At 64.1% G+C, this 23,078-nt stretch overlaps 1 protein-coding gene across 9 annotated transcripts in view; it reads right to left on the bottom strand.

Annotated features, from left to right (window-relative positions):
* The window catches only part of BAIAP2 (BAR/IMD domain containing adaptor protein 2), a 67,502-nt gene that overhangs the window by 13,189 nt on the left and 31,235 nt on the right, over positions 1-23,078 (bottom strand). For all 9 annotated transcript variants that reach the window (XR_011234912.1, XM_069482966.1, XM_069482972.1 and 6 more), the window contains exons 4-7: positions 15,857-15,918; positions 15,030-15,101; positions 14,308-14,445; positions 880-1,032 (exon numbers count right to left, since the gene is read on the bottom strand). Coding sequence is in view for 8 of the 9 variants with exons in the window: in XM_069482966.1 (XP_069339067.1) it covers positions 880-1,032; positions 14,308-14,445; positions 15,030-15,101; positions 15,857-15,918 (425 nt within the window). In the remaining variant the exon portion in view is untranslated. The remainder of the gene's footprint in view (positions 1-879; positions 1,033-14,307; positions 14,446-15,029; positions 15,102-15,856; positions 15,919-23,078) is intronic.

Genomic DNA, 23,078 nt, shown 5'->3' with positions numbered 1-23,078 from the left:
CCCTGCAGCCCTCGTCCTCGGAGAAGCCCCTGCACAGTCTCTGTTGAGCAAGTCCAGGCTGGGTCCTGGGACACGGAGCCTCCCCAGGGCAGACTCCTCCCACCCGACTGGGGGGCCTCATAGCGGGGACAGGGCTGCAGGACCTGGGGGGCGGCTAACAGCAGGAGAGACCATTGGCCAGGTAAGGGGCCCCCCAGACTGGGGCACAGGAAGGGGAGGGGGACGTAGCCAGGCTCATGGGTGCAGAGAGTAAGTGGGGGTGACCCGGAGACTGAGGAGGACCCTGCAGCCACGTCTGTGTCCTGCGGAGGCCCCTCTGGCTCAGCGAGGGACGGGGCTGGGGCGTGGCCTGAGCAGGGGGCCGGGCAGCGGGCAGGGCCTGTGGCTGCCCAGGAAGCGAGGAGGGAGAGCAGGTTCCACATGGGACAGGCTGGTGACATGGCCTCACCTTGGATGGCCGGAGCCCAGAGACCACAGGCCAGGACTCTGGGTCGAGGGGGCCACCAGGAAGGGCACACGCAGGCACAGAGCTAGCCTGCCAGGCAGCTGGGCGGGGGAGCCTTGCACCCCACCAAGGGACCAACGCCCCAAACAACGTCCCAAAAGGCCCCCGAAGCCCACCAGACCCTGGATGCAACCTCTCTCAGAAACACACCGGCGATTTCCAACGTGAGTCTTCAAAGCGCTGGCACCCTCCGATCTGGGAACCCTCCCTCCAGAACTCCACACCCAGGAAAACCCAAAGCGCACAGAGACGTTCACCCACCACAGCCCAAGCCGGGACGCGCCCTGGTGTGCCCTCGGGGACGGGGCGGACGAGGTTGCTTCCGCCTGCGAGGCCCAACTGCCGGGGGAGAGCACGGCCCGGCCCAGCCTTACCTTGGCGTGGTAGGCGGCAGAGTTCTTGGCCACGGCGCACTGCTTCTCCACGAGGAAGCAGAACCGCCGGCGCTCCTCGGTGAGGGCCGTCTTGTAGCCGTCGGACACGTAGCCCTCCAGCTCGCCCTGCTTGTTGCTGATGGCGTCGATGTACTGGGGTGGCGGGAGAGAGAGAGAGTTAGCTGGCGTCAGGAGGACAGGGCAGCCCATTATTTCATTAAACCGTTCCCGGACAAGGGGACCACCGTGCTGTGTCTGCCCACGCTGACCAGTGTGGCCAAGGGTCCTGCCTCCGGGAGGCCTGGGGAGGGGTCCGGCTCCTCTCCAGACAAGGAAGGCACCCGTGCACTGGGTGGGTTGCGGCCAGCCCCTCCGGGAAACCTTGGTGTGGATGGGATTTGGCCCAGCCTGCCTGCATCCCAGCTCCTCGAGCCCACCCAGGGACAGCTTCTTGGTCCTCCTGTGCCACCTGGTGTTCCCTTGTGTCTCCGGAGCCCCGAAGCCTCAGCTCAAGCAGGAGTTGCAGGAGAGGTATTGCCAAGGGACCCTGACCGGGGGCTCGTCCCTCTCCCACTGCTGAGTGCCTGGGAGTGGGGCCCGGCCAGCGCCCCGCAGGCTGGCTTCCGACGACCACCCCCCCAGGGGAGTGCGCAAGAACGAAGTTCGTGGAGAGGACGGAACAAGAGGTCACTGATCAGCAGGGACCTCTGCGATCAAGGATGGCCGTCCACTGAGTCACCGACGCCTGCCACACAGCCCCAGGGTCACGCTTGTGGGAATGGCAAGTGCCTGGGAGAGGGGCCGCACAGCTCGAAGACTGGGCAGTGACCCAGACCACTGAGCTTCCACCTTGGAGCTGTTGCAGTGCCCACCCCTGGTGGCCCCTTAGGACAGGCTGAGAATGTGCCCAGGACAAACATGGTGGCTTTGGAAACGCCCTCAGCTTGCACAGGTGTGCCGGGCTGGGAACGCCAGGCAGCCCAGCCAGACCCTGGACCAGGGCGGCCAGCAGGCGGCCCCACCCCCGGATCTGGAGGTCGGTCCTCAGCGCCCCAACAGCTGTGGGTCTGCGTCTGGCTCTGTCGTCAACGGCTGGCACGTCTCAGCCACCTGCGCCTCCTGAGGGACACAAGATCCGCCCGGGAAGTGCCTTTGCCAAATCAACCCAAAAAAGAACCAAATCTCAACCTGACGAAGCCTCCAGATCCAACCGCCAATTCCGAATGTGCCCAGAAGGGGGATACGGTAACAACGGCACAAGCGCCGAGGAGTCACGTTCAGACGGCGGGACAGGGTTACGAGGGGCTGCGGAGGGGAGTCGTGTTTGAGGAGGACAGTTCCATCTGGGAAGATGACAAGGTTCTGGACACAGAGGGTGGTGACAGCCGTACAACGCGAATGTGCTTAAAGGCCACTGGCTCGAACCCTTAACAGTGGTTAAAACGGTAAAGTACAGCAGTTATGGGCATTTCACCATAATTAAAAAGGAAATTCTTTAGAAAGTGGCACAAGGGAACCCTTCTGGGAGGAAGAGGAGAAAGGGGGAGTTTGGGGAAAGAGCGCCAAGAGGTGAGAGTGTTCACGCTGCCCTTCCCGAACGGCCGCTGGGTGTGGGGGGAGCACTAGCGTCACCACCCCCCGGACTCTGCCTCTGTCCCTCTGCGGGGAGCATGACCCCCTGTGCCAGCCCTTCCACGAAGCCAGCTGGTGGACCATGCGCCCAGGCCTGGCGGTGGCAGCCCAGTGCTGCGGCACAGCTGGCAGACCCAGCGCCACCTCCCGCTCCAGCGACAACCAAAACCACCTTGTGTGTGAGCCGGGACCCTGCGTGTGGAGGGACAGCCAACCACAGCCAGCTCACTCGGCTCAGGGAACCAGGACGCTGGTCGACTGGAATCTGATTTTGTAGGTTGGAAACCTCCCGTCCTCAAACGTGGAGAAGACAGTGGGTGGCCGTCCAGGGTGAGGGAGGAGCCCCCAGGCACAGACCCCCAGCGTCCGGCCCCTCCTCGGAGCCGCTTCTCTGCCACGAAGATCTTTGCGGCTCTCCCGTCTCCCTTCTCCTGCTGCGCCCACCCCAGGGGGCTGACCCCCACCCGGCCTGGGGCAGACGGTCCACGGTGGGCTCGGACGCCCGCCTGCTGGCACTGCTGTGGGAGTGGCTCTCTCGGCATCCGCGCCTAAGCAGGCTGTCTCCGCAAGGGGGCGGCCTCCCCCGCCTGACTCACGGCCGGCCTCCCCCGCACGCAGCTGACTCAGCTGGGGGGGCGTCGGAGTGGGGAGCACCCGTTCCCTGGCTGCCGCCCCATGAAGCCTTGGCTGGGGGTGTGAGCCCGTCACCAGCACTGCCACCAGCACAAGGCTCTGGCACTCAGAACAGCCACACCGTCCCCAAGGCCAGAGCCCACCCAGCCCTGTCACCGAATAGGACTCCTTGCTCCCACACTGTGCTCTGTCCCCTCCCCTCTGGGCTTCACAAGAGCTGGCTTGTCACCCCACCCCAAACCAAGGCCACAGCTTCAGGAAAGAGGCCTCGGCCCTCTCCAGGGCCTCACAGGGTCTGCCTGAATGGGCCCCCCAGGGACCGCACTTGGGGAGAAGCTGCAACACAGGGGAGCGGCCTCCCAGGGGGCTTGAGCCACTCTTCAGAGAGCTCTGCTGACACTGCCTGCCTCTGTCGCTGCTGCCGCCGCCGCCGCCGCCGCCTCCTCCTCCTCCTCTCGAGCTCCAAGTACTTTTCCTCCAGTTACACAACGTGTGCGCCTCCCAGGGCCTCCTGCTCCGGGAGCCTCCCATGCGCTCCGAAGCGCCCACTCCGGGGAGGGGCTGTGAGCCGGCCAGGTCCCGGTCCCCAGGGGGGCATGGCCGGGCCGGTGGGCTCCTGGGCACCTGGCCCGCTGTGCTCTGGCCTGGGCCTGGGTGCCGGGCTCTTCTCCCAACCTTGAGGCTGAAAGGCCCAGGTTGGGCAGGGCTCTCAGGGTTTGTGCACAGAGAGGGGGCGAGATGAACCCCACGCCCCTTGTCCCCCTCACCCAAGGCTATGCCCAGCGCCAGGCTAAGGCCACCTGGGGTTCACGCTCACTGTGCCCAGTGGGTCTTACCCTCCTCCCCCAGGAAACTGTTGGGGACGCTGGTGCTGCGGCCTCCAAGCTTCAGCTTGGAGCCAGGAACCCCCTAAACAGGGCAGCTGAGAGGCAGTGTGCAAAGTTCCTGAGGGAGGAACCAGGAAATCCCCAACTCACCCTGTCCTCGGGCCACTGAGCCCTCCCCTGGGCACTTTTCCAGGGTGGCCAGGGCTGGTGGGCGACCGTGCCGAGCCCAGAGCGCAGCAGGAGACCCCTGCCGTCCAGCCAAAGTGGCTCGGCAGACACTGAAGAACTCGGCCCAGGGCCCCCAGAGCAGGGGCAGGTGGCACTCAGGAAGCAAACGTCACCCCAGGACAGCAGTGTAAACCAGGCCGCAGGGCCCCCTGGGTCTCCCCACCCTGAGAACAGCACCGCCCAGCCCGGGCGCCGGCCCAGCTGCCCACCCTGCGGACGGTTTCTGGGTTTTCAGGCTGCGGATCCGCGCACAGGTGCTGCTCCCTGGGGCGCGGTGCCTGGCGGGGCCCTGGCCTCCTTAGCGGGCCTGGCAGCCTCGACGCGGGCAGGGAGTGGTGGTTTATTTTTAATATTTCCACTTGCTCAAACGAGCCCATGAACGGCTGGGAGCTGCACAGGTTACAAGCGGGAAGCCGGGAGGTGGGGGAGAGGGCAGCCGGGCTGTGCAGCGGCTGAGGTCCGGCCTTTGCTCGCGGGCTCCTTGCCCGGGGACAGGCAGGAGTGAGGCTCCAGCCCCAAGGGACCGGGACAACCAGGATCCTGCCTCGGGGCCGACAGTCCAGCTGCGCTGACCCTGACACGAGCACTCAGCTGCGGTGGCCCAAGTCGCTAGTGGCACATGGCTGCCCCTATCTAGGAACACCAGCCGACGCCAACTCCTGGCAGAGCGAGGCTACAACTTTGCTGGCGGATCCTGGAAACCTGGGCCACGTGAGGAGCTTCACCCCACAAGGGGCCCGGTGGGGGTCAGCATGGGGAGAGGTCGTGGCCGCCCCACAGGGCTCCAGCTACTCTGACCCGCAGCAGGACAGGGACAGAGAACACACCACAGCCTCCGTCTACACCACCGACCTGGCACCAGGCCGTGTGAACTGGCGCTGAGCCTGTCCCTGCGGGCGGCCAGGCTCCTCCTGTCCCCGCCCCGCTCCTTGCTTAGCTGGGTGCCATGGCGACCGCACTATAGAAACCCCCAGCTGGAAGCATTTCAGACCCACAAAGCTCGCACTTAGTCACTCGGGCTGAACAGCCCTGTGATCCAAGAAGACAAAAGTGATCGGAACACATCTCTGCTGCGCCCCAAAGCTCGCTGGTGACTCAGGGTGGGGGAGGGGCGTCCAAGAACAAACCGAGGCTGCTTGGTTCCCTCATCCGATCAGCTGCTGCGGCTTTCCCACGTTCCTCAGAAACAGGAGGTGCCCCTTGGTCCCCTGCCGGCGTGAATGAGAATGCGAGTCCTGGCCCTCAGCTGTCACCAGGGCTAACGATCACCCCCAAGGACACAGCCCCAGACCCAAGCAGCTGTGACGTATGGGGGGACAGGCAAGACAGGTCACAGGCCACCTGCTGGCCCCAGAGCCCAGGCTCGGAGCGGGAAGGCCAGCCGGTGGGCAGCGCGAGGCCGAAGACCAGAGGGCCTTTAAATCTCACCCTAAACACCAGGGCTCAGAGCAAGGCCCAGGCTGGACTGGGCAGAGGGGAGTCGCGCCACCCTGCCCACGGGCTGGGGCTCGCTACACGAGGAACCTGCCACAGGGACACCCTCGGGAAGAGCAAGCGCCTCTTCAGCAGGATCTGGGGTCCACGAGCCCTGAGGGTCCCCAGTTCCAGGGCTTTCAGCAGATTGGCAGGGGTGGGGTCCACGAACAAGAGGTCCCCCTGGCCCCACTCCCTGCCCGGCACACGTACCCGCTGGCATCTGGATGGATGGTGTCAGCCAGCCCAAGCGGGCGCAGGACACCACGTGGGCACTTTGCACACATCACAGGCTGGACATGCTGACAAAGGCTGGCGGCCCACAGACCAAGCTGTCCCCAAGAGCAGGGCGGGGGCCAGGTGGGGACTAAAATGTCCAAGTGGCCCTTCCCCAAGGCTCAGGGCAGCAGAGTGCCCGTCCCCGCCCCTCTCCCGCAGGGGCCACCCGTGTCCCAAAGGCGCTCTGCATGCAGAGGCCCCGAGAGAGCGCTGTGGCCTCTGGCCTCTCATACTCGAGCCTGTCCCGGTGAGGACGCCTAACCGGCTTTACTCCAGAGAGGACAGGCCTGCGTGGCTGCCACACGGCGTGCACCGCCCGCCCGCAGCACTGGAGCTCTGCGAAGACGAGAGCAGGCCTAACCGCCCTGCACGGTGTCACTCTCCACGCCGTGAACGGGAACGGCCTCTGCTATTATCTTTTTTGAAAATCTAAAGTTCTAAACTATGGTTATTCTGTCTTTGCCTTGTTAATTATACATCCCTTTAAATAGAACGCATCTCTCCCTGTCTCAGACTGCAATCCGGGCGTGCAGGCCTGGAACCTGCACACGCAGCAGCGGGGGCGAGGCGGGGGGACCGCTGAAGCCCACGGAAGCGCCAAAGCCCCGACCAGCCCTCTGCAACACGGGGGCCAGAGCCCCAGGGGAGCCCCTGCGACCTTCTGGAGGCACCCACCCCCGGACACTGCTGTCTCTCCTCCTCCACGACAGCCAGCCAGGGCTGCGCCTGCCTCCTCCCCCACGTCGTCTTGGACAGGGGACAGGCGAAGGGCAGAAAGCCTGGCTCCTGCAGCCCCAGGCGCCCTGTCAGTTCCAGCCCAGAAGAGCTCGGGAGGCAGGTGAGAGACCAGGCAGCGCCCTCCCCAGCAGGAGCCCGCTCAGGCCCCAGTTCCAGGCCGGGCCGCCAAGGCCTCAAGCTGGTCTGGAAGGGCTGTCCGGGGCCTTCACCCTCTGGGGCACAGGTGAGCCCAGGCCAGGGTGAGCTGCACAGGGCCCTGGACGCCCCTCCCAGCCTGCCCTTCTGCAGCGGCTGTTTCCCCGGCTCTCACCTGGGCCTCTGGGGCCACCCCTCCCTCAGCACCAGAGCCTGCACAGGGCTTGGCAATGACAGTGGCTTCCCCAGACCCCAACACCCAAACATCCAGGGCACACCACAGACTGCGGCACGGCTGGGGCTCTTCCAGCAGCCACGACGCCCAGGAGCGTCCACCTGGGGAGGCCCTGCACTCGCCCAGGGCCTCCTCTTGGCTCAGTCTTTGATCAACAAGAGCCAGGCCGGGGGTGTTGGACGGAACCAAAGTGAAACCTGGAGGAATCCCCACCCCAGCCGGGAAGGTGCACAGGAGAGAACGCGCACAGACCCCGACCAGGCTCCTGCCAGCGCGGCTTCTGAGGGCCGGACACATGGACACGGCCCAGGGGCAGGGGCCGCACAGACGTGCCTGGTGCCTGCCACACCAGCCAGACCCTGGCTCAGAGGCCCCGGAGACTGAACTGGCCTGAGAACCTGGCTGCACCCACATCCCCGGGGGGCGGGGGGACACACAGCTTGGCTGAGACCACTGGGCCAAAGAGACGGGCTTGGCAGGTGACAAACGGACATCTGCAGAGACCTGGGTGGCCGCGGGGCACCCAGGGAAGGAAGCTGCTGAGGACACAGCAGGACCCGTCTTGGAGGCTGAAGCCACGCCACACAGTGGGGAGCCAGGAGCAGGGGTGCACGGCTGCCCACCCCCCACCCAAGCTGACACTCCCCCATAGGTACCGGGGCCAGCACGGCCTTAGGCCTGGAGGACATGCCAAGCCTCCCACCTCCCAGGAGCTGCCTGCGCTTGGGGGCAGTGGGGCAGGGGCTCCCGCTCCTGCCTGTGATCCCAGACCCAAGGCCCAACCCAGGGCAGGGTGAACCACCCTCCCTTCCACCATGGACTTCTCCTGCAAGATAGAGCGTGTGGGTGTCCCCTGTCCTGGCCGCTCTGCCCTGTCCCCGAGGTGGGCACAGGCTGGGCTCTACCCTGAGCCCCGGCCCTGCTTTCATTTCCTGGGTCTCCGAGAGCCCTGCTGAGACACCCTCTGTTCCTAAGGGAGAGCTGGACCCAGCCTGTCGCCACGGCCCGCCAGACACGCGGCACATCCTCCACCTGTGCCCACGGTGCCCCTCCACCCAGTCAGTGCCGGGCCCGACAAACACAGCAATGACCCGCCGTCTGGGGACTGAAGGGCACGGCCAGCCCAGAGCCCTCGGGCTGTCAGGACAGCTCCCCGCGCCTTCCCCACTTCTATATAAAAGCTCTCTCGTCCTAGTTAGCGCCCCAAATGCTTCTAAGCTCCTGTTCCCTGACCTATAATTAAAATTAATTCTTTTTGTGGAAATCCCAAAACACAGTCTCAATTACAAGCAGTTCCTGAGGTCAGCAGGCTCCTCAGCCCAGCCCTGCTCATAGGACGCCACGGCAGGCTGACAGACGGACGATACGCTCTCTGGGACAGGGTCTGGCTGCCCCTCCAAGCAGCCCACCTCTGCCATCTGCAACCGCCATGGGCAGTGCCTGCCCTCCGGGCTGTCCTCGGCTCAGCTTGGGCTCAGGTCTGGCCACCATCGCATGGCCGAGCCCGGCAGAGAGGTGGCGTGTGTGGGGCCTCTGCCAGGCTGGCATCCCTGGGGTGTGGGCCTGGGGCCCCCACACTCGGCCACGCGACTACCCCAGTGAGCTCCCACTCCTGGGCGACTGGGGCGCTCTGCACACGCACAGCTCACGGGGATCCCTGCAGTCAGCTCAAGGCCACTCACCCCCCGGGTGCTGGGGGAGCCGACACTGGCACCCGCATGTCTGGCTGTGGAACCTGGGAAGATCAGAGTTAAGGGACTCTGGCGGCCAGGTACAGACCACCCCCCTCTCCTCCAACGAGAGCAGCTGGCATCAGGGCACCAGCTTTGGGGCAGTCCCAAGGTGGGGTTCCTGTGCTGGCCGTGGGATCTGGGGACCCCCAGCCCAGAGAGCTCCCTAACCAGCTCCACCGTACCCACTGCCCACTCAGCCGCACCGTTGGCCGGCCCCGCTCAGGCTTGCTAGGCGGGGCCAGCAGAGCTGGAGAGACCCCGGAGGCATGAGAGTCTCAAGGGGGCAGGGAAAGGCCACCATGGGCAGACAGACTTGGGGACTGCATCACGGCCTCTGCGTGTACCTGGACCCTGGCCTGACGTGGGCTTTGGGCTCCCCACGGCATGGGGTCCCTCCCACTTCCAGGAGCGCAGGCACCACCCTCCTGTTCACTCAAGGGAGCAGCCCAGGAGCCAGACAGGCCAGACTCCTGCCCCAACCCCAACAGCATGTGAGCATGTCTGTCTCTCCAGCTTCTTCAGGGCTAGGGACAACTGCTAGGGTCCCCAGTGGCCCCCAGGGCCATGCACGGGAGTCAGTGGCTCCACAAGCCGGGAGCAGGCAGGGCAAGTGGCTGGAGAACCCCAGGTCAGGCCAGCATCGTGAACTACGGTTGCTGCCGACACCCAGGCACCCAGCGTGGGCAGCAGCCCTGCACTTCCCCACAATGGGGTTTCAAATAGGCCGTTTCCCAGCAAACACCAGGACCTTGCCGATGTCCTAGGCCCAGGGCAACCACCCCTGAGAGGCAGGTGGTAGCAAGGCCACCTGCACAGAAGGCGGGGCCAGCACCAAGGGGTAGAGCCTCACCAAGGGGCAGGTCTGCTGGAGGGGCGGAGCTAGCACGAGGGGGCAGAGCCCATCAACTCAGCTCACCTGCCCAGGTGTTCCTCTCCTTTAGAGGTGTAGAGAAAGAGCTGCCAGCAACGAAAGGCCCCAGGGCCCTGACCAGCCCCGCCCTGCCCAGCCCCTGCAGCCACACCCTGCAGTGGAAGTCAGACCTGGGAGCCGGCAGAACAGCCCCAGGGGCAGATGGGGAGGGCAGGGCATCCCAGCCAGGATGCCAGGGAGGTCAGGCACACTCACCCCAAGACAGCGGGGCCTCCCACCCTACTCAGAGGGACCTAGGGCAGCTGCACACCCCATGCCCATCCCCTCAGACCCCAACACGGGGTGAGGAACTGGGACTTCCACGCCACTGGAGCAAAACACACCAGGAAGCTGCTCCTGCTGCTCCGCACACTCAAAAACTGTTCTGAAACACATGGGGTGCAGCAGCTCAGGCCTGTGATCCCAGCACTCTGGGAGGCCGAGGCGGGAGGATCGCTTGAGCTCAGGAGTTGGAGATCAGCCTGAGCAAGAACGAGATCCCGTCTCTGCAAAAAAATAGAAAAATAAGCCAGGTGTTGTGGCAGGAGCCTGCAGTCCCAGCTACTTGGAAGGCCAAGGCAGGAAGGTCACGAGCCCAGGAGTTGACGTGGCAGTGACTGTGATGATGCCACTGCACTCTAGCCCAGGTGACAGAATGAGACTCTGTCTCCAAAGAAAAAAACAAACAAAAATTCTGAAACAACTGAGCAGTTCTTAGCTACCCACTGTGACCAGCGTGTGCTCAGCACTGAGTGGGACGCAAAAGAATTACAGGACCCAGAGCTTCCCAGAAGAACTCAGTTATCTGGGAAAAACCACAAAAATAAAACATTTGGGTGGTTAAGGGGCAAAGCACTGCATCCCAGGTAGCCGAGGAAGGTGTGTCCCAGGTAGCCAGGGACGGTGCGGCCCAGGAGAGGAGCCCAGGCAGGGCACAGGGAAGGTGGATGCCGGCTCCACCCAGGCCCTGCGGCCCTTCCAGTCAGTCCTAAGAGAAGGGAAGAGGGCAGGAGCGCTCCACCTCACAAACAGGGAAACCGAGGTCAGAGCGGCTCCGGAGCGCACCATGGCCATATGACCCATGAGGGACAGAGCTGCACCGAGCCTAAATCCAACTGGCAGGGCCTCAGGGCTGTGCCTGGGTGGCACTGTCTGCAGGCCGTAGGGGGATTGAGGAGCTGCCCCAAGTCCTCGAGCCAGTAGGCACCTCAGCAAGAGCCAGGGGTGGTGGGTAGTGTGACCCCGGGCACCTGGCAGGTGCAGAGACCCGGCCCCAGGGGGGCTGCATGGCCATGCTGAGGAGGACGGCCGACTTGGACTCGGGGAGAAGGGTCAGTGTCGGACATCTCCAAGGAGAGGGTGCGGGCGGCCACCTCACTGAGCGGCACTGCAGCCGGGCAGGGGCTTCTCCAAGGAGGCAGCCGGGCCACACACACCCAGACCCGGTGCGGCCCCCGCAGCAGCCTGCACTCAACTCGCGCCCACTCTCCCAGCCGCCCCCACGGACCCCCACAGCACACGCTCCAGGCCCACCTGTATCATCGCCCTCTCCTGAGGCCCATCCATGGGTGTGGGGAGGGCTGTTTGCCTCAGCAAATCATGGCCAGGCAGGCACTGTGACTGTGACGCCACCATCACACCCGACTCCCCCAGGCTTTTGGCTCTGATGCATCAGGACACGACACCCTCATCCTCTGTGCGGCTCAGAAAGCCCGGCCTCCGGGGCCAGGGCAGGTGCTTTGTGAAGACAACCATGGCTGGCACATCCAGTCCTGCCTCAGCTGGTTCCCAGACCTGGGGTCACCCAAGCTGCTTGTGGGATAGCACCCCCCGGCCCCCCAATGGCCCCCGCCCTGGCCGCTCTAGCTCTGCTGTCAAATGTCTGCCCCTGGCGCCGGTGGCACCCTCACCCACAGCCTGGGCCGCCACCCTGCCTCCCCAGACCACAAAGCCACGCGCTGAAGCCGGACTAGGCGCCCCTGGTCACCTCCACACTCAGCCCGAGGTGGCTTCGAGTCAGCTGATCCTCAGGCCAGTCAACTGGGTCCACTGAGGCACTGGAGGTGGCCCGGCAGCCCCATGGAAAGGATGGACAGGGCCCACGTCCAGGTCCCGCAGGGCTGGGAGCACATAGCAAATAAGCAGGCGGCATCCGCAAGGAGCGACCCTTCCCTGTTTCCTGCACGGGACGGGTTCGGGGACGGCTCTAGGAGCCAGGGCCGAGCACACAGCCCAGGCGCCCACCCACCCGTGGGGCTCTGCAGGCGCCGCATCAGGGCCGTGGCCTGGACAGCAGCGGCAGGCGCACGGTCACGCCTCTCCTGAGCAGGGGCTTGGAGGGGGACAGGTGGCCCGAAAACAGAGGGTGGGCGCAGCCAGGGGATGAGGGCGGGTGCAGGGCCCGGGCCCGTGTGGCTCCAGGCTGTGCGGGAGGGGACGAGCCGGCCCTGCTCCGGCCAGGCCTTTCCCGACCCTCAGGACACCTGGGCAGCACCTGGTCACGTCCTCTGGCCTTCAGCAGGACACTCCTCCAGTGGCTTCCAGAGAACCCAGACAGAGCAGGGCCAGCTGTGCCAGGGAGGGGACCGCAGCCTGGGCAGGACAGAGCCTCCGATACGCAGACGATGGAACGTCACTGAACCAGGAAAAGGAAGCACTCAGGCTGACAAGGAAAGGGAGTGACGCACTGACACGCTACCGCACGGTGATCCTGACACACTGTGTTTTGTGCACGCACTAACACGCTACGACATGCTGACCCTGGAAATGCTCTCTGTGCACGTACTGACATGCTACCACACGGTGAGCCCAGAAACGCTGCACTCTGTGCAAGACGCCAGCATGCAAGCCACCTGCTGTAGCGTGCGGTCACACGGATGGTCAGAGCAAGGTGAGCCAGACAGAAAGAGGCTGGTGACTTCGTGGTCTGGTGGGGCAGATGGCACTGGGGCTCCGGAATCGACTGCGTGTCCTCCCCGTCACGGACTGGAACCCTTTCAACGTGAACTGCTGGTCACGTGGATTAACCTCAGCAAGGCCGTTACCCAAGAATCCCACAGCACCTCGAGGAGAGGGCGCAGGCTCCCGGCCACCCCAGCAGAGCCCCCAGGTGGGCCAGCTGTCGTGTCTCTGTCCCTGGGCCACCAACTCAGCCCCCGGAAGGTTCCCTCTGAGAAGCTCTGTCACACCTGGCCCAGGTGCTCGGGGCTGACCACAGTCGCACCTGCAGTGCCCGCACCTGTGCCGAGAAGGCTACTGCCCAGGCGGTGGCATGTCTGCTCCGGCGTTCAGAAAGCAAAACACAAAACACATCATGGGTCAGAGGAAAGAAAAACCCGACGTGCTGTACGTTGCTGTACACGCCTTTCCCCTCCTCTGCCCCCGCCTCAGCCCTACACCCCCTGCAGGGAGGCTCCGCGCAGCAGCGGAACAGCTCCCGGTGGCAACTCACAGAGGTGTGACAGGCCAGGGCCGGTCCTAGCCGGTCATAAAAAGGATCAAGACAAAGACGGGCAGAAAATGTGCCTGAAGTGGGCGAGGCGCACAGACTGCAGAGGACACGCGGTGAGAGGCTGGGGGAGGATTACGGGGCCCCGCCCCCCATCGCACGCAGCGGGCACTGGGCCATTACCCACATCGGCCACTGCTCAGGCCTGTCCTCTCCTCCGCTGCGACCCTGGCTCCACCAGCGTCCCCAGGTGTGGGCAGACCTGCCTGGCTTCCCTGAGGGCCCTGGGGGAGCCTCCCAGGCCCAGGGAGAGGCCAGAGGCACCTGCAGGCACTCATGTCCAGCAGCACAGGACATCTGGGCACACACGCAAACACACATGTTCACACAGCAGGGCTGCATGGGGCTTGCCGGGCTTGGCACCCAGGAGGAAGGGTGGGGCCTCAGAGGGCAGGGCTGGACCCAGGGCCACAGCCACGCCCCCCCAGAGCACTCGCCAGAAGCTGCCACCCGAGTTACACACAACTGGGTGTCCCTTTCTTTCTCCCCTTGTCTGTGTTTCTATGACATCGGGGGTTTCTGGGCCTGGTCTGCACCAGGTGACTGGCCGGGTTCTGGTGCACAGCCTGCGTCGGGCCGAGCCCATGTGGGCCATGCTGTCCTGTGTCCAAGCCTGCTTGGCACAGGACAGAATCGCCAGCATAGCCGGCCCTTCTCGGGAGCCGCTGGTGCCACCTGTGGGGACAGAGGCTGCTGAGATGCCCGGGCAGCCCCAGGGGTCACCCAAGTGCACTGGAATGACTGTGCCTGACTCCTGCGCAGGAGCCCAGAGGGACCAGGGTGGCAGGATTTCACTTGGGTTTCTGCTCCTTTGGCCAAGAACCTTCCAGCACCCCTGAGAGGCGGCTGCTGCGAGCAGGGCAGGGGGCCGCAGGGCCAGCTCCACGACGCTGGGCGCTTGCTGCTCTGGAATCTACCGGAGAGCAGAGCCTGCCTCCGCCCCATCACACCCGAGGGCACGTCCACTACCTGTGGGCAAGCGGGGGGGCCTGTCCTTTACCCGCTTGCTAAGGAGGGGGCAGGAAGCCCCAACATGGCGGAGGAGTGGCCACGCGGCTGCAAGGCCGCGCCCTCCCCACATGCGTGCGCGGGCCCACCTGCAGCTCCTTGTCCGAGTACTTCTGCGGGTTCTTGCTCCCCTGGCTCTTCTTGCGCAGTTTCTTCAGCTCAGCCTGACACTTGTCCAGGGCATCGCCTTTGCTCCTTTGTTCCGTCTGGTATTTCTTCAGCGCGGCCTGAGATTCCAACAACAGAAACACAAACACGGGCCGATGAGCCCTTTGCAGCCCAGCCCCCTCACCCGCCTGGACCCCTTCATAGCTCTCTGCAGCCGCCAGGGCCTAGCCCCGCAGGACGGCGGCAAAGGCTCAGCTGCCAGTCCGTGAGGGGGGACCGCCCTGAAGCCTCTGCCAGCCCCACAACAGTGCTCTGCTCCCTGGAAAGGAAAACCAGACTCGGGAAAGGCAGCCGGGACTCAGCCTCCCGCCACCGCGAGCGCCAGAGACAGCTCTCGCAGACTCGCACACTAACCGCCAACGGGACCCCGTGCTCTCTCGCTGCGGGTGGGAGCGGCCCCGGGGCCAGAGAACTCCCCTGAACTACAGAGATCAGAGCAGCCCACGCGGCGTCAGCCTCCCTACAGTGGCCAAGTGGGGGGCGCTGGAACTGGCACCTGGGGCGTCGGGATCGAGGGTTCCCCACAGGGCTGCAGCTGGGGCACGCCCGGGGCACCCGGGCTCACAGGGCACTAAGGGAAGGACTTAAAGGCAGAGCGGGGAGCCGGGCAGGGGCCTGGCAGGCGCGGGCCAGGTGTACTTACGCTCAGGTACCTGGAGTCCAGCTCCACCTTCTGCTCCAGCTGCGTGAGCAGCTCGTTGTGAAAAGATTTCAGCTGGATGTGGGAGAAAGCGAACCAGCAGTCAGCTCCCGCACACGGCCGGGCAGGAGGCGGGGTCGGGAGCGGACAGTCCCCATGTGCCCTGACGTGCTGGGGAGCCCCTGACCGAGGAGCCCATGCAGCCGGGAGGCCGAGGGAGCGGGCGCCAGACGCAGTCGGAAACATCGGACGACCCTGCCGTCACACCACACAGGCTGCGTCTCTCACGAGGGGAACAGAAGCAGCCCCCGATCGGGGGGGACGAGTGACGGGAGCTGTGGGCCTGAACAGAAACTGGGGGGACCTCAGCAACCTCCCCGTCCCCCCCAGATTTAGACTAGATGCTGTAACCTGGTGGCCAGAAAGTGTGTTTTGGTTTGGGGACACTGGTTTAGACAGTATCTGGTTTGCCTATGTTTACAGTCGGGAAAATCCAGAGGAAATCTGACTTTCCGGCCCCATCAAGCCACAGGAGTGGCTTCCGGCTGGGGCTGTGACCAGGACTCTCCCTGAGCCTGCATTTGCTGTGTCCCTGCTGCCGGGGCCAGTGGCCCACGAGATTCTGGTCTGGCCCGAGCCCTTTCTCCCGGGTCCTCCTGTGCCCCTCGGCCCAGGGTCCCTTCCCACCTTGAGTGCAGCTGCACAACATGAAACGTCCCCAAGTGGACGCGCGGCCACAGCATGCAGCCAGCTCTTCCACCAACACCAGCAGCACCTGCCACACCCACACCTGCCCCTCGCCAGGTGCCACCCCAGGAGGCGGGACTCACCATTTCTTCCAGCTGGTTTTGGATCTGCCTGTGGACTTCCGCCATCTGGAAGAGCACGTCTCCTGGGAGGGCAGGACAGCGGGAGGGGGCGGTCAGCGCCCAGACCACTGCCCGCCCCAGCCTGGGGCTGAAGGCCGACAGGCAGGACATGCCGGGGGCCGTGTGGTCTTGGGGCTGCCGGAGGTTCGTGCTCAGCAAAGCCCCATCTGCTGCCCAGGAAGGCCGTGACCATGGGCAGAGGGGCCTCGGGGTGCCAGGGCCAGATGGGAGGGGCAGGGGAGGTGACACCAAGAGAAACAGAAAATTCTCCAATGACGAGGGACTCAGGACCTCAAACGCAGAGGACGCTTGACGTCTTTGAGAGGGACCTCAAGTGTGTGCATCAGAGTGGACGCTCAGGACAAACGCGAGACAGGAAGAGTCCCGTGTGCACATGTGACCCCCAGGTTCAAGCCCATGAGTGTGAACACCCGACTTCACACGTGTCTGGCTCACAGATGCCGTGACTGCTGACCTGCTCACGTGGAGCCCAGGCCAATGGTTGGGTGGCCCCCAAGCAGGGTGGACAACCTCCCCTGCGGACACCACCTGGGGACAGGCTGCGACCCTCCCTGACCCAAGGGGCCTCGGCACCCAGGTCCGTGGGAAGAAAGAGGACCTGGACCAATGCCACAGCCTGGGGACGGGGGAGGGCCCGGCGGCCTGCAGCTGCCGGTGAGCCTGGGGACGTGGTGCACTCGGCACAGCTGTCACTTCCCGCACGTAGTCCCAGAGCGGCAATGCTTCGGGGACGCTGATGTCTCCTTGGCCCACTTGCAAAAGGCAGATTAAGAAATCAGAATCGTGGCAGCAGTCGGAGGCCATTTCCAGCCTGGATGTCAGCAAGACCGGCTCAGGGTCACCCACACGTGGGGCCCGCTCTGGGGCGTGGGTGTCTGGGATAACCCGACGTCAGGCAGAGCCACCCCCACCCCATCTCCCTGCAGGGGCCTGGCCCCCCGTCAGTCCAAGAGCGAGACCCAGAGGGGCTGAGGGGCTCGGCCACACTTCCTTCCCAGCCGGGCGTTTCCCGCCTTCCGTCTCCCAAAGCTCCCGCACAGCCGGGAGGCACGGCCACCGAGACCAGCAAGTGTGACCATGTCGCGAGGCGCCAAGTGAGCCACGTCAGAAACCCACCTGCAGAGGCACAGCCAAGCTGTGCACCCCAGACCCAGCCTGGACGCCGAGCTGGCAGAGCCCCAAGACCCACCCCCAAATCAGTGCCACTTGGAACAAGAAGTGAGCAATGGCACCTGTCCCGGGACCCTCCAGGTCACCTGCCCGCCTGCCCCTCGCTGTTGGCACGAGTGACCTGCCTCCTGGGCACATGGCTCCTTCTCTCGTCTGCAGAGGGAGGGTGGAGCTGGGTGGTCAGGGCCACGCTCCTTTGAGTGGCAAAGACCTGCCGAGAGGACAGGGCACTTTCTGGCAACCCCTGTCCTCCAGGTGCTGCCTGGAGCAGGACTCCCCTCCTGCTCATGTCTGAAGGAGAATTGGGGGGACAGACCCCTGGGGGCACCGTGTGACCCAGTGCGCGCGAGTGCGGGTCCGAGGGTACACGAGAGTGTGAGTGAGCGTGTGTCCGTGTGCGAGTCAAGGGTGAGTGTGCCGCATGCACGCCTCTGCGTGTGCACAGGAGTGAGCACGAGTCTCCCTTTACTCTCCAGCCTCTGCCACGCGACGCGCTCTCAGCTACCACGTTGGGAACCTGCTCAAGCCCTCGGCCTCGCCGACACCACCCTCGCCCGTGGCGTGTCCACACGTCTGCACGTCGTACTCAGCCGTCACGAGGGCGCCGACCTGCCCCTTGTGCAGGAGCCTGCCAGTCCGTCAAGGAGAGGTTCGGCAGGCGGCCAGCGATGCACTCATGCACACGGCCACGCCTGCTGCAAGTCTCCCCGCAGGGGATGCCACGGGGGACGCCACGGGGGACGCCACGGCACTCACCACAGCCTTACGCTCCGAATTCTCAGTTCACGTCAGGATCCAACGCAAAACACACATTCTCCTAAAAGGCTCCAAGCGACCAATTCCAGAAGAACATGAGGAAGAAAATCACCAAACAGCAAATCCTGTACAAAAGGAACCACTGATGCCAAAGAGGATGTGCAGCTTCTCAAGGGATTCCGGCCAGGGGACAGTGTCAGACACCACCTGGGGATGGTGGCTGCCACCCACCTGGGCTGCGTTGGCACTCAGATGTGCACCCCAGTGTCCGGCCAGCCGAGCCCCGGCCCCAAGCTGTGCAGTCGCCCACAGGACACCCGGGCACAGCTGCACAGACCAGCGCACGCCCTGAGCTTCAAGCCAGAGGCTGCGCACAATCAGCCAACCTGGGAGATTTTCTGCATGTTACACGCAGTTGCAGGGGGCCACATGCGTGTAGAGTGAGTGTGTGCAGCCACCAGCACTGAACCCCTGGAGGGATGGTCAGCCACCCAGCACAGGCCCCCAAGACCCTGCGATCAGGTTGGGGCCCTGCTGGGCCAGCAAGAAGCAGCCTCGGCCGCTGTTCCCTGTGCCCTTGCTGGGTCCTGAAGGTGGGTGTGGAGGGCTTCAGGGCCCGTGGGCACCACGCTCTGGGGTGCGTGTGCAGCAGGACGCAAGAGAGGCAGCTCCGGGGCTCCGGGGCTCCAGGCCCTCCCCACCCTCCCGCCCAGGAGGCGGTCAGCCCTTTCCAGGCCCACCTGCGGGGAAGGAGGCTGCCGGCTTCCCACCTGATACCACCGGCCCACTGGGAATCCCAGGGCGTGGATCCCAAACCCGAAAACTCCGGTTCAGAATGGAAGATAAGACGCAGCGGTGCCAGGACAAACCAGCGCCGAGCGTCAGGCCGCCCAGAGAGGGTGGCCACACCGCAGGGCGCCGGCATGGGAGAGCAGGAGTGGTGGGAGGGAGCCCCCATCGCTTGGGGAGACGAGTCACCAAGCCCTGAGCCCGGTGAGGCTGGACAGGACCCCAGGGAGCGCCGCTGGCTCAGGGTGTCTTGGGGCCGGGTTCGGCCTGCCCACTTAGGGAGTGGGGAAGGGGTGAGGCCCAGGGGACACCGTGGGTTTCATTTGGACAAAAGCCGGGAAAACACACAGGTTCCCTGAGAACGAGGCCACACCCTCCCCCGGATTCCTCGTGAGTCAAGCACCAGGTCAGCCCTGGTGAGTCACCTCGGGCTTCACCCCATCGGTCCTAAGTTTTAAAGATTCTTGGCACTGTTAGTAACCTCGACCGTGGCCTCAGAGTGAACCCAGCCCATGTGGCAGCAGCCCCGGCCCTGGGGGAAAAGGCAGGGCCCCCAGGCGCAGGACAACCAGGCGGCTGCCACACATAGAACACGCACCTGCATGTACATGCACATACACACCCAACACGCGAGCAAACGGTACGCACACATGAGCATGCACTTAAAACATGCACACACGTCCACACACACTGCCCTTCCACCGGACCCGAGGGGTGTGCAGGTCACCGCTCTGCCCTCCAGCCTGGCCAGTCCTGGCCTGTGAAACTCAAGGGGAACGTTCAGCTGACAAAGGCCGAGTGTCTTGTGTGGCTACAGGACAACATGGGACGGTCACCACTGCCCTCGCCCTGCACGAGCGGCTGCGACCTGACCAGCTACGGCCCAGGAGCCGGCGCCTGTGCCCAGGCCTGCTTGCAGCTGACAGGAGCCGGGCTGGGCCCAGCCTCCCGCACGGAGACAGCGCCAGGGCTGGAGCGGGGCCTGACGGAGCAGTGGCGCCAGGCCCCTCGCGCGGCCCCAGCAGGCCCGTCTGTCCTTGTGTCTGCTCCGCCGCAGTGGCACCTGGCCAGCGGGCCCTGTCCACCCGCCGAGCCCAGCTCCTGCCTGGCGTCCTGGCAGAGCCTGCAGGGCCCAGCCCAGCACCCGGCTCTTTGTCTCTGTAGATTGTGATAAAATTCACTTAACATAAAATTCACCGTTTTTACTTTTTTAAAGTGAATTCAGCGGCATGTAGCACATTCACGAGGTTAAGCAACCATCACTTCTATCCTCATCCCAGAACATTTTCATCACCCCGTAAAGACACCCCACACCCATGAACGGTCACTCCCTCCTCCCCTCCCCCAGCCCCTGGCAACCACCAATCCCCATGTTATCTCTGGATCTGCCTGTTCCGGACGTTTCACATACGTGGAATCGCACAACAGGTGACCTTCTGTGTCTGGTTTCTCTCACTGAGCATAGTGTCTTCAAGTTCCCTCCATGCTGCAGCATGTAGCATGTGCCAGGCCTCCCTTAATGGCTGCATGGTGTTCCCTTGTGTGGACACGCCGTGATTTGCTACCCTCCCATCCATCAGTGGGCCCTTGAGTGGTTTCTGCTTCAGGGCTACTCTGAACAGTGCTGCTGTGACATCAGCTCTCGTTAGGAAGCAGTTTTATGACAAGCCTAAGCACCCCCTGCATACGATCAGCCTTCCTGTGTGTTTTCAAGCTCCTCACACCTGCTCACAGCCAAAAGGGACAAGCAGAGCCCAGCGGAGCAGAGCAAACTGCGGCCTCAGCCCTGCCGGCGCCCGTGACCACTGGGGAGGTCAGAGCCCGGGACGTCCCTGCAGGCTCTCGACGAGCCCCCGCCTCTGAGACCAGCTGTAGCCGCCTGGCCGTCAGCCCACGTCTCCCTCTGACCACGTCCCTCTCTGCCTCAGCCTAACCCTAACCCACTGCAAGAAAACCAAGAACCAGATAAATTAGAGTTGTAACCGCTAATAGGAGTTGATTCTCGAAGGCCGACCGGCACCCCTGCAGGTCTGGGTGACTCGGCACCCCCTCGGGCTGCACTCTGGGGGAGCTTCGCCACGGCTGCCCCGGAGTGGCAGGGCTGGGTCTGCCAAACCCTGGGACCAGGGGCGAGAGGGGACCCAGCGCTCGATGCCGTCTGCTTCTCGGCCGCGTGGATTGTTTCACTGCCGATACAAAGATATTCCAGCACACCCTCAGAAACACGCACAGACCCCGGCAGGAACCTCGGTGCCGGGACAGTGGTGTGAGTGCCGGGCCGGCCAGTGCCTGGGGGACCAAACGTACCTACCGAGGGAAGGGGCGGGACTCAAGGACCACCCGATGCCACCACACGGTCCTGAGGGAGCCAACACGGGGGAAAGACAGAAACCAGAGGACCCGCGGGCACACGGCGCGTGGCGATGTGCTGGCTCAGAGGTGCAGGGAGCAGGTGAAGGAGGGCGCAGGGCTCGAAAGCATGAGCCAGACCAAGGCTCAGAGGGAGGGTCCGAAGGACGCACACAGGAACGCTCTGGCACCTCCAGGCAAGGTCAGGACCACGGCAAAAGCAGGGGCGCTGCCTGGACCGTCCCATCGGCAGATGACAGAAAAGGGCCAGCCACTCACCCCGGGTGCTTCAGAGCTACAGGAAAGAGTGGAGCGGAAGACACAGCCCACTTGAGGCGGCAGGTGGGGGTGGGGGGCATCCTCAGATGGCTTTACACAAGTTTGGGGACTTAGTTCCACACACAGTCACAGTGGCTGTCTGGTGAGCTCGGGAGCCTGGGAAGGCCAGCGAGGCTGGACACGGGACGGCGGGGTGGCGGGGGAGGACCCGGCGAGAGCAGGGCCTGGCTCTGGGGTGCAGGCTGCTTGTGGCAGAGACTGCAGTTGAGCGGGGCGGGGCAACGAGATGCCCCAGCCCTGGCCCAGGGGCAGCCCTGGCCTCCTACTTGCATCCTACAAGCCCGGGAAGGCCCCCACAACACAAAATGCCGGTGCAGCAGGAACTCAAAGGGCTGGGGACTCAAACTCGGGCTCTGCGGGGAGCCTGAGGTGGTTCTGCAGTCACACCCGGTCACACAGAGGGCCCTGGGTCAGCAGCAGGGAGGCAGGGAGATCAAAGGCTGCAAGTCCTCACCTGCTGAACACATTCTCCTCCCAGCCCAACCTTCCCCTCCTAGAGAAAAGCTGCAAGAAAAGTGCAGCAAATGCACCTCCCCGGGGTTCCCAGGCCATGACCCTGCGCCATGTTCACTCTAGCTCTTTTTCCGGTGTGTGGGTGCACGCACACACATGCACACACACATGCACATATGTGCATGTGCACGCACACACACACATGCAGACACACACGCTTTCTTCTGAGCCACTTGAGATTTAGTTGCAGACCTCGTGACGCTGCCCCCACCCCCAACACACCAGCTTGTGCCCCAGGAGCAAGGATCTCTGGCTCCGCCCTGATGCTCAGGAAGGTCACCAATGACCGTGCACTAATCACTCCCACACCAGTGTCCCCGGAGGTCCCCGTCATGTCCTGGATGAGCTTTCCCCAAACCAGGAGCTCATCAAGGGTCACCCTGCATTCCCTCCCAAAGAGATAAGTCACCATTCTATTTATTCCAATACTGCTTCAAAAGCATTTGGGACAAACAGGTAACAAACAGGTTCACTGAGGGTCTGAGGCGCTGACTAGCCTGGGGCACCGGAGTCCTCGGGCTGCTCAACCTGACGGAGGAGTCCCTCACACTAGACGCTGACTTCTTCGTTACAGACTCCGACCTGACGGTGCTAGCACTGCATGGGGACGGGCACGCCTGCAGCCCTGGCCTGGGCGAGGCAAAGGCACTATATGCACCCAAAATGTTTATGCCCCCATAACATTCTGAAATTAAAAAAAATAAAAAAGATTCAGCTCTTCCCCCCCAGCAAGTGCACATGTTCTTATGATCTGCGAATGACAAGCTGAGAAAAGCGTGAATCTCGCACACAGAGAAAAAGAAGGGGGCGGGGGCGGCGCAGGCTGGCACAGACCCGTCCTCGCCTGCAAAGGCGGGGGACCCCGTGGCCCAGAGAGGGCCGGCAGGGAGGGGCTACAGCAGGGAGCTAAGCGTGGATGCCTGTGCCCGGCACCCAGGATCCGGTCAGTAAGACCAGGGTCTCACAGCCGGGGATGCCCACAGCACAGCCCCACACCACAGAGGGCTTGGAGCGGCCACCCGTTTCCCATGGCAAGAGCCACAGCAGGAGCTCTGGACACAGCCCCTCCCTGATGCCACCAGCCCTCCTAGTGCCCCTTCCGCTGGGTGATGCAGGTAGGAAAAATGGTCAAAAAACAAAGAAGGGAAGGGGACCCAACCCACAGGTTGGCCGAGGAGCAGGGCCGCACACAGCCTGCAGGACAGTGTGGGCAGCTGTGGTCAGACGTAGGGGGGGGTCAAAGCTG

This window comes from Eulemur rufifrons, chromosome 9 (assembly GCF_041146395.1).
Source record: "Eulemur rufifrons isolate Redbay chromosome 9, OSU_ERuf_1, whole genome shotgun sequence".
Lineage (NCBI taxonomy): Eukaryota > Metazoa > Chordata > Mammalia > Primates > Lemuridae > Eulemur > Eulemur rufifrons.
The sequence above is the reverse complement of the archived record's forward strand: the minus strand, read 5'-3'. Positions and strand labels throughout refer to the sequence as shown.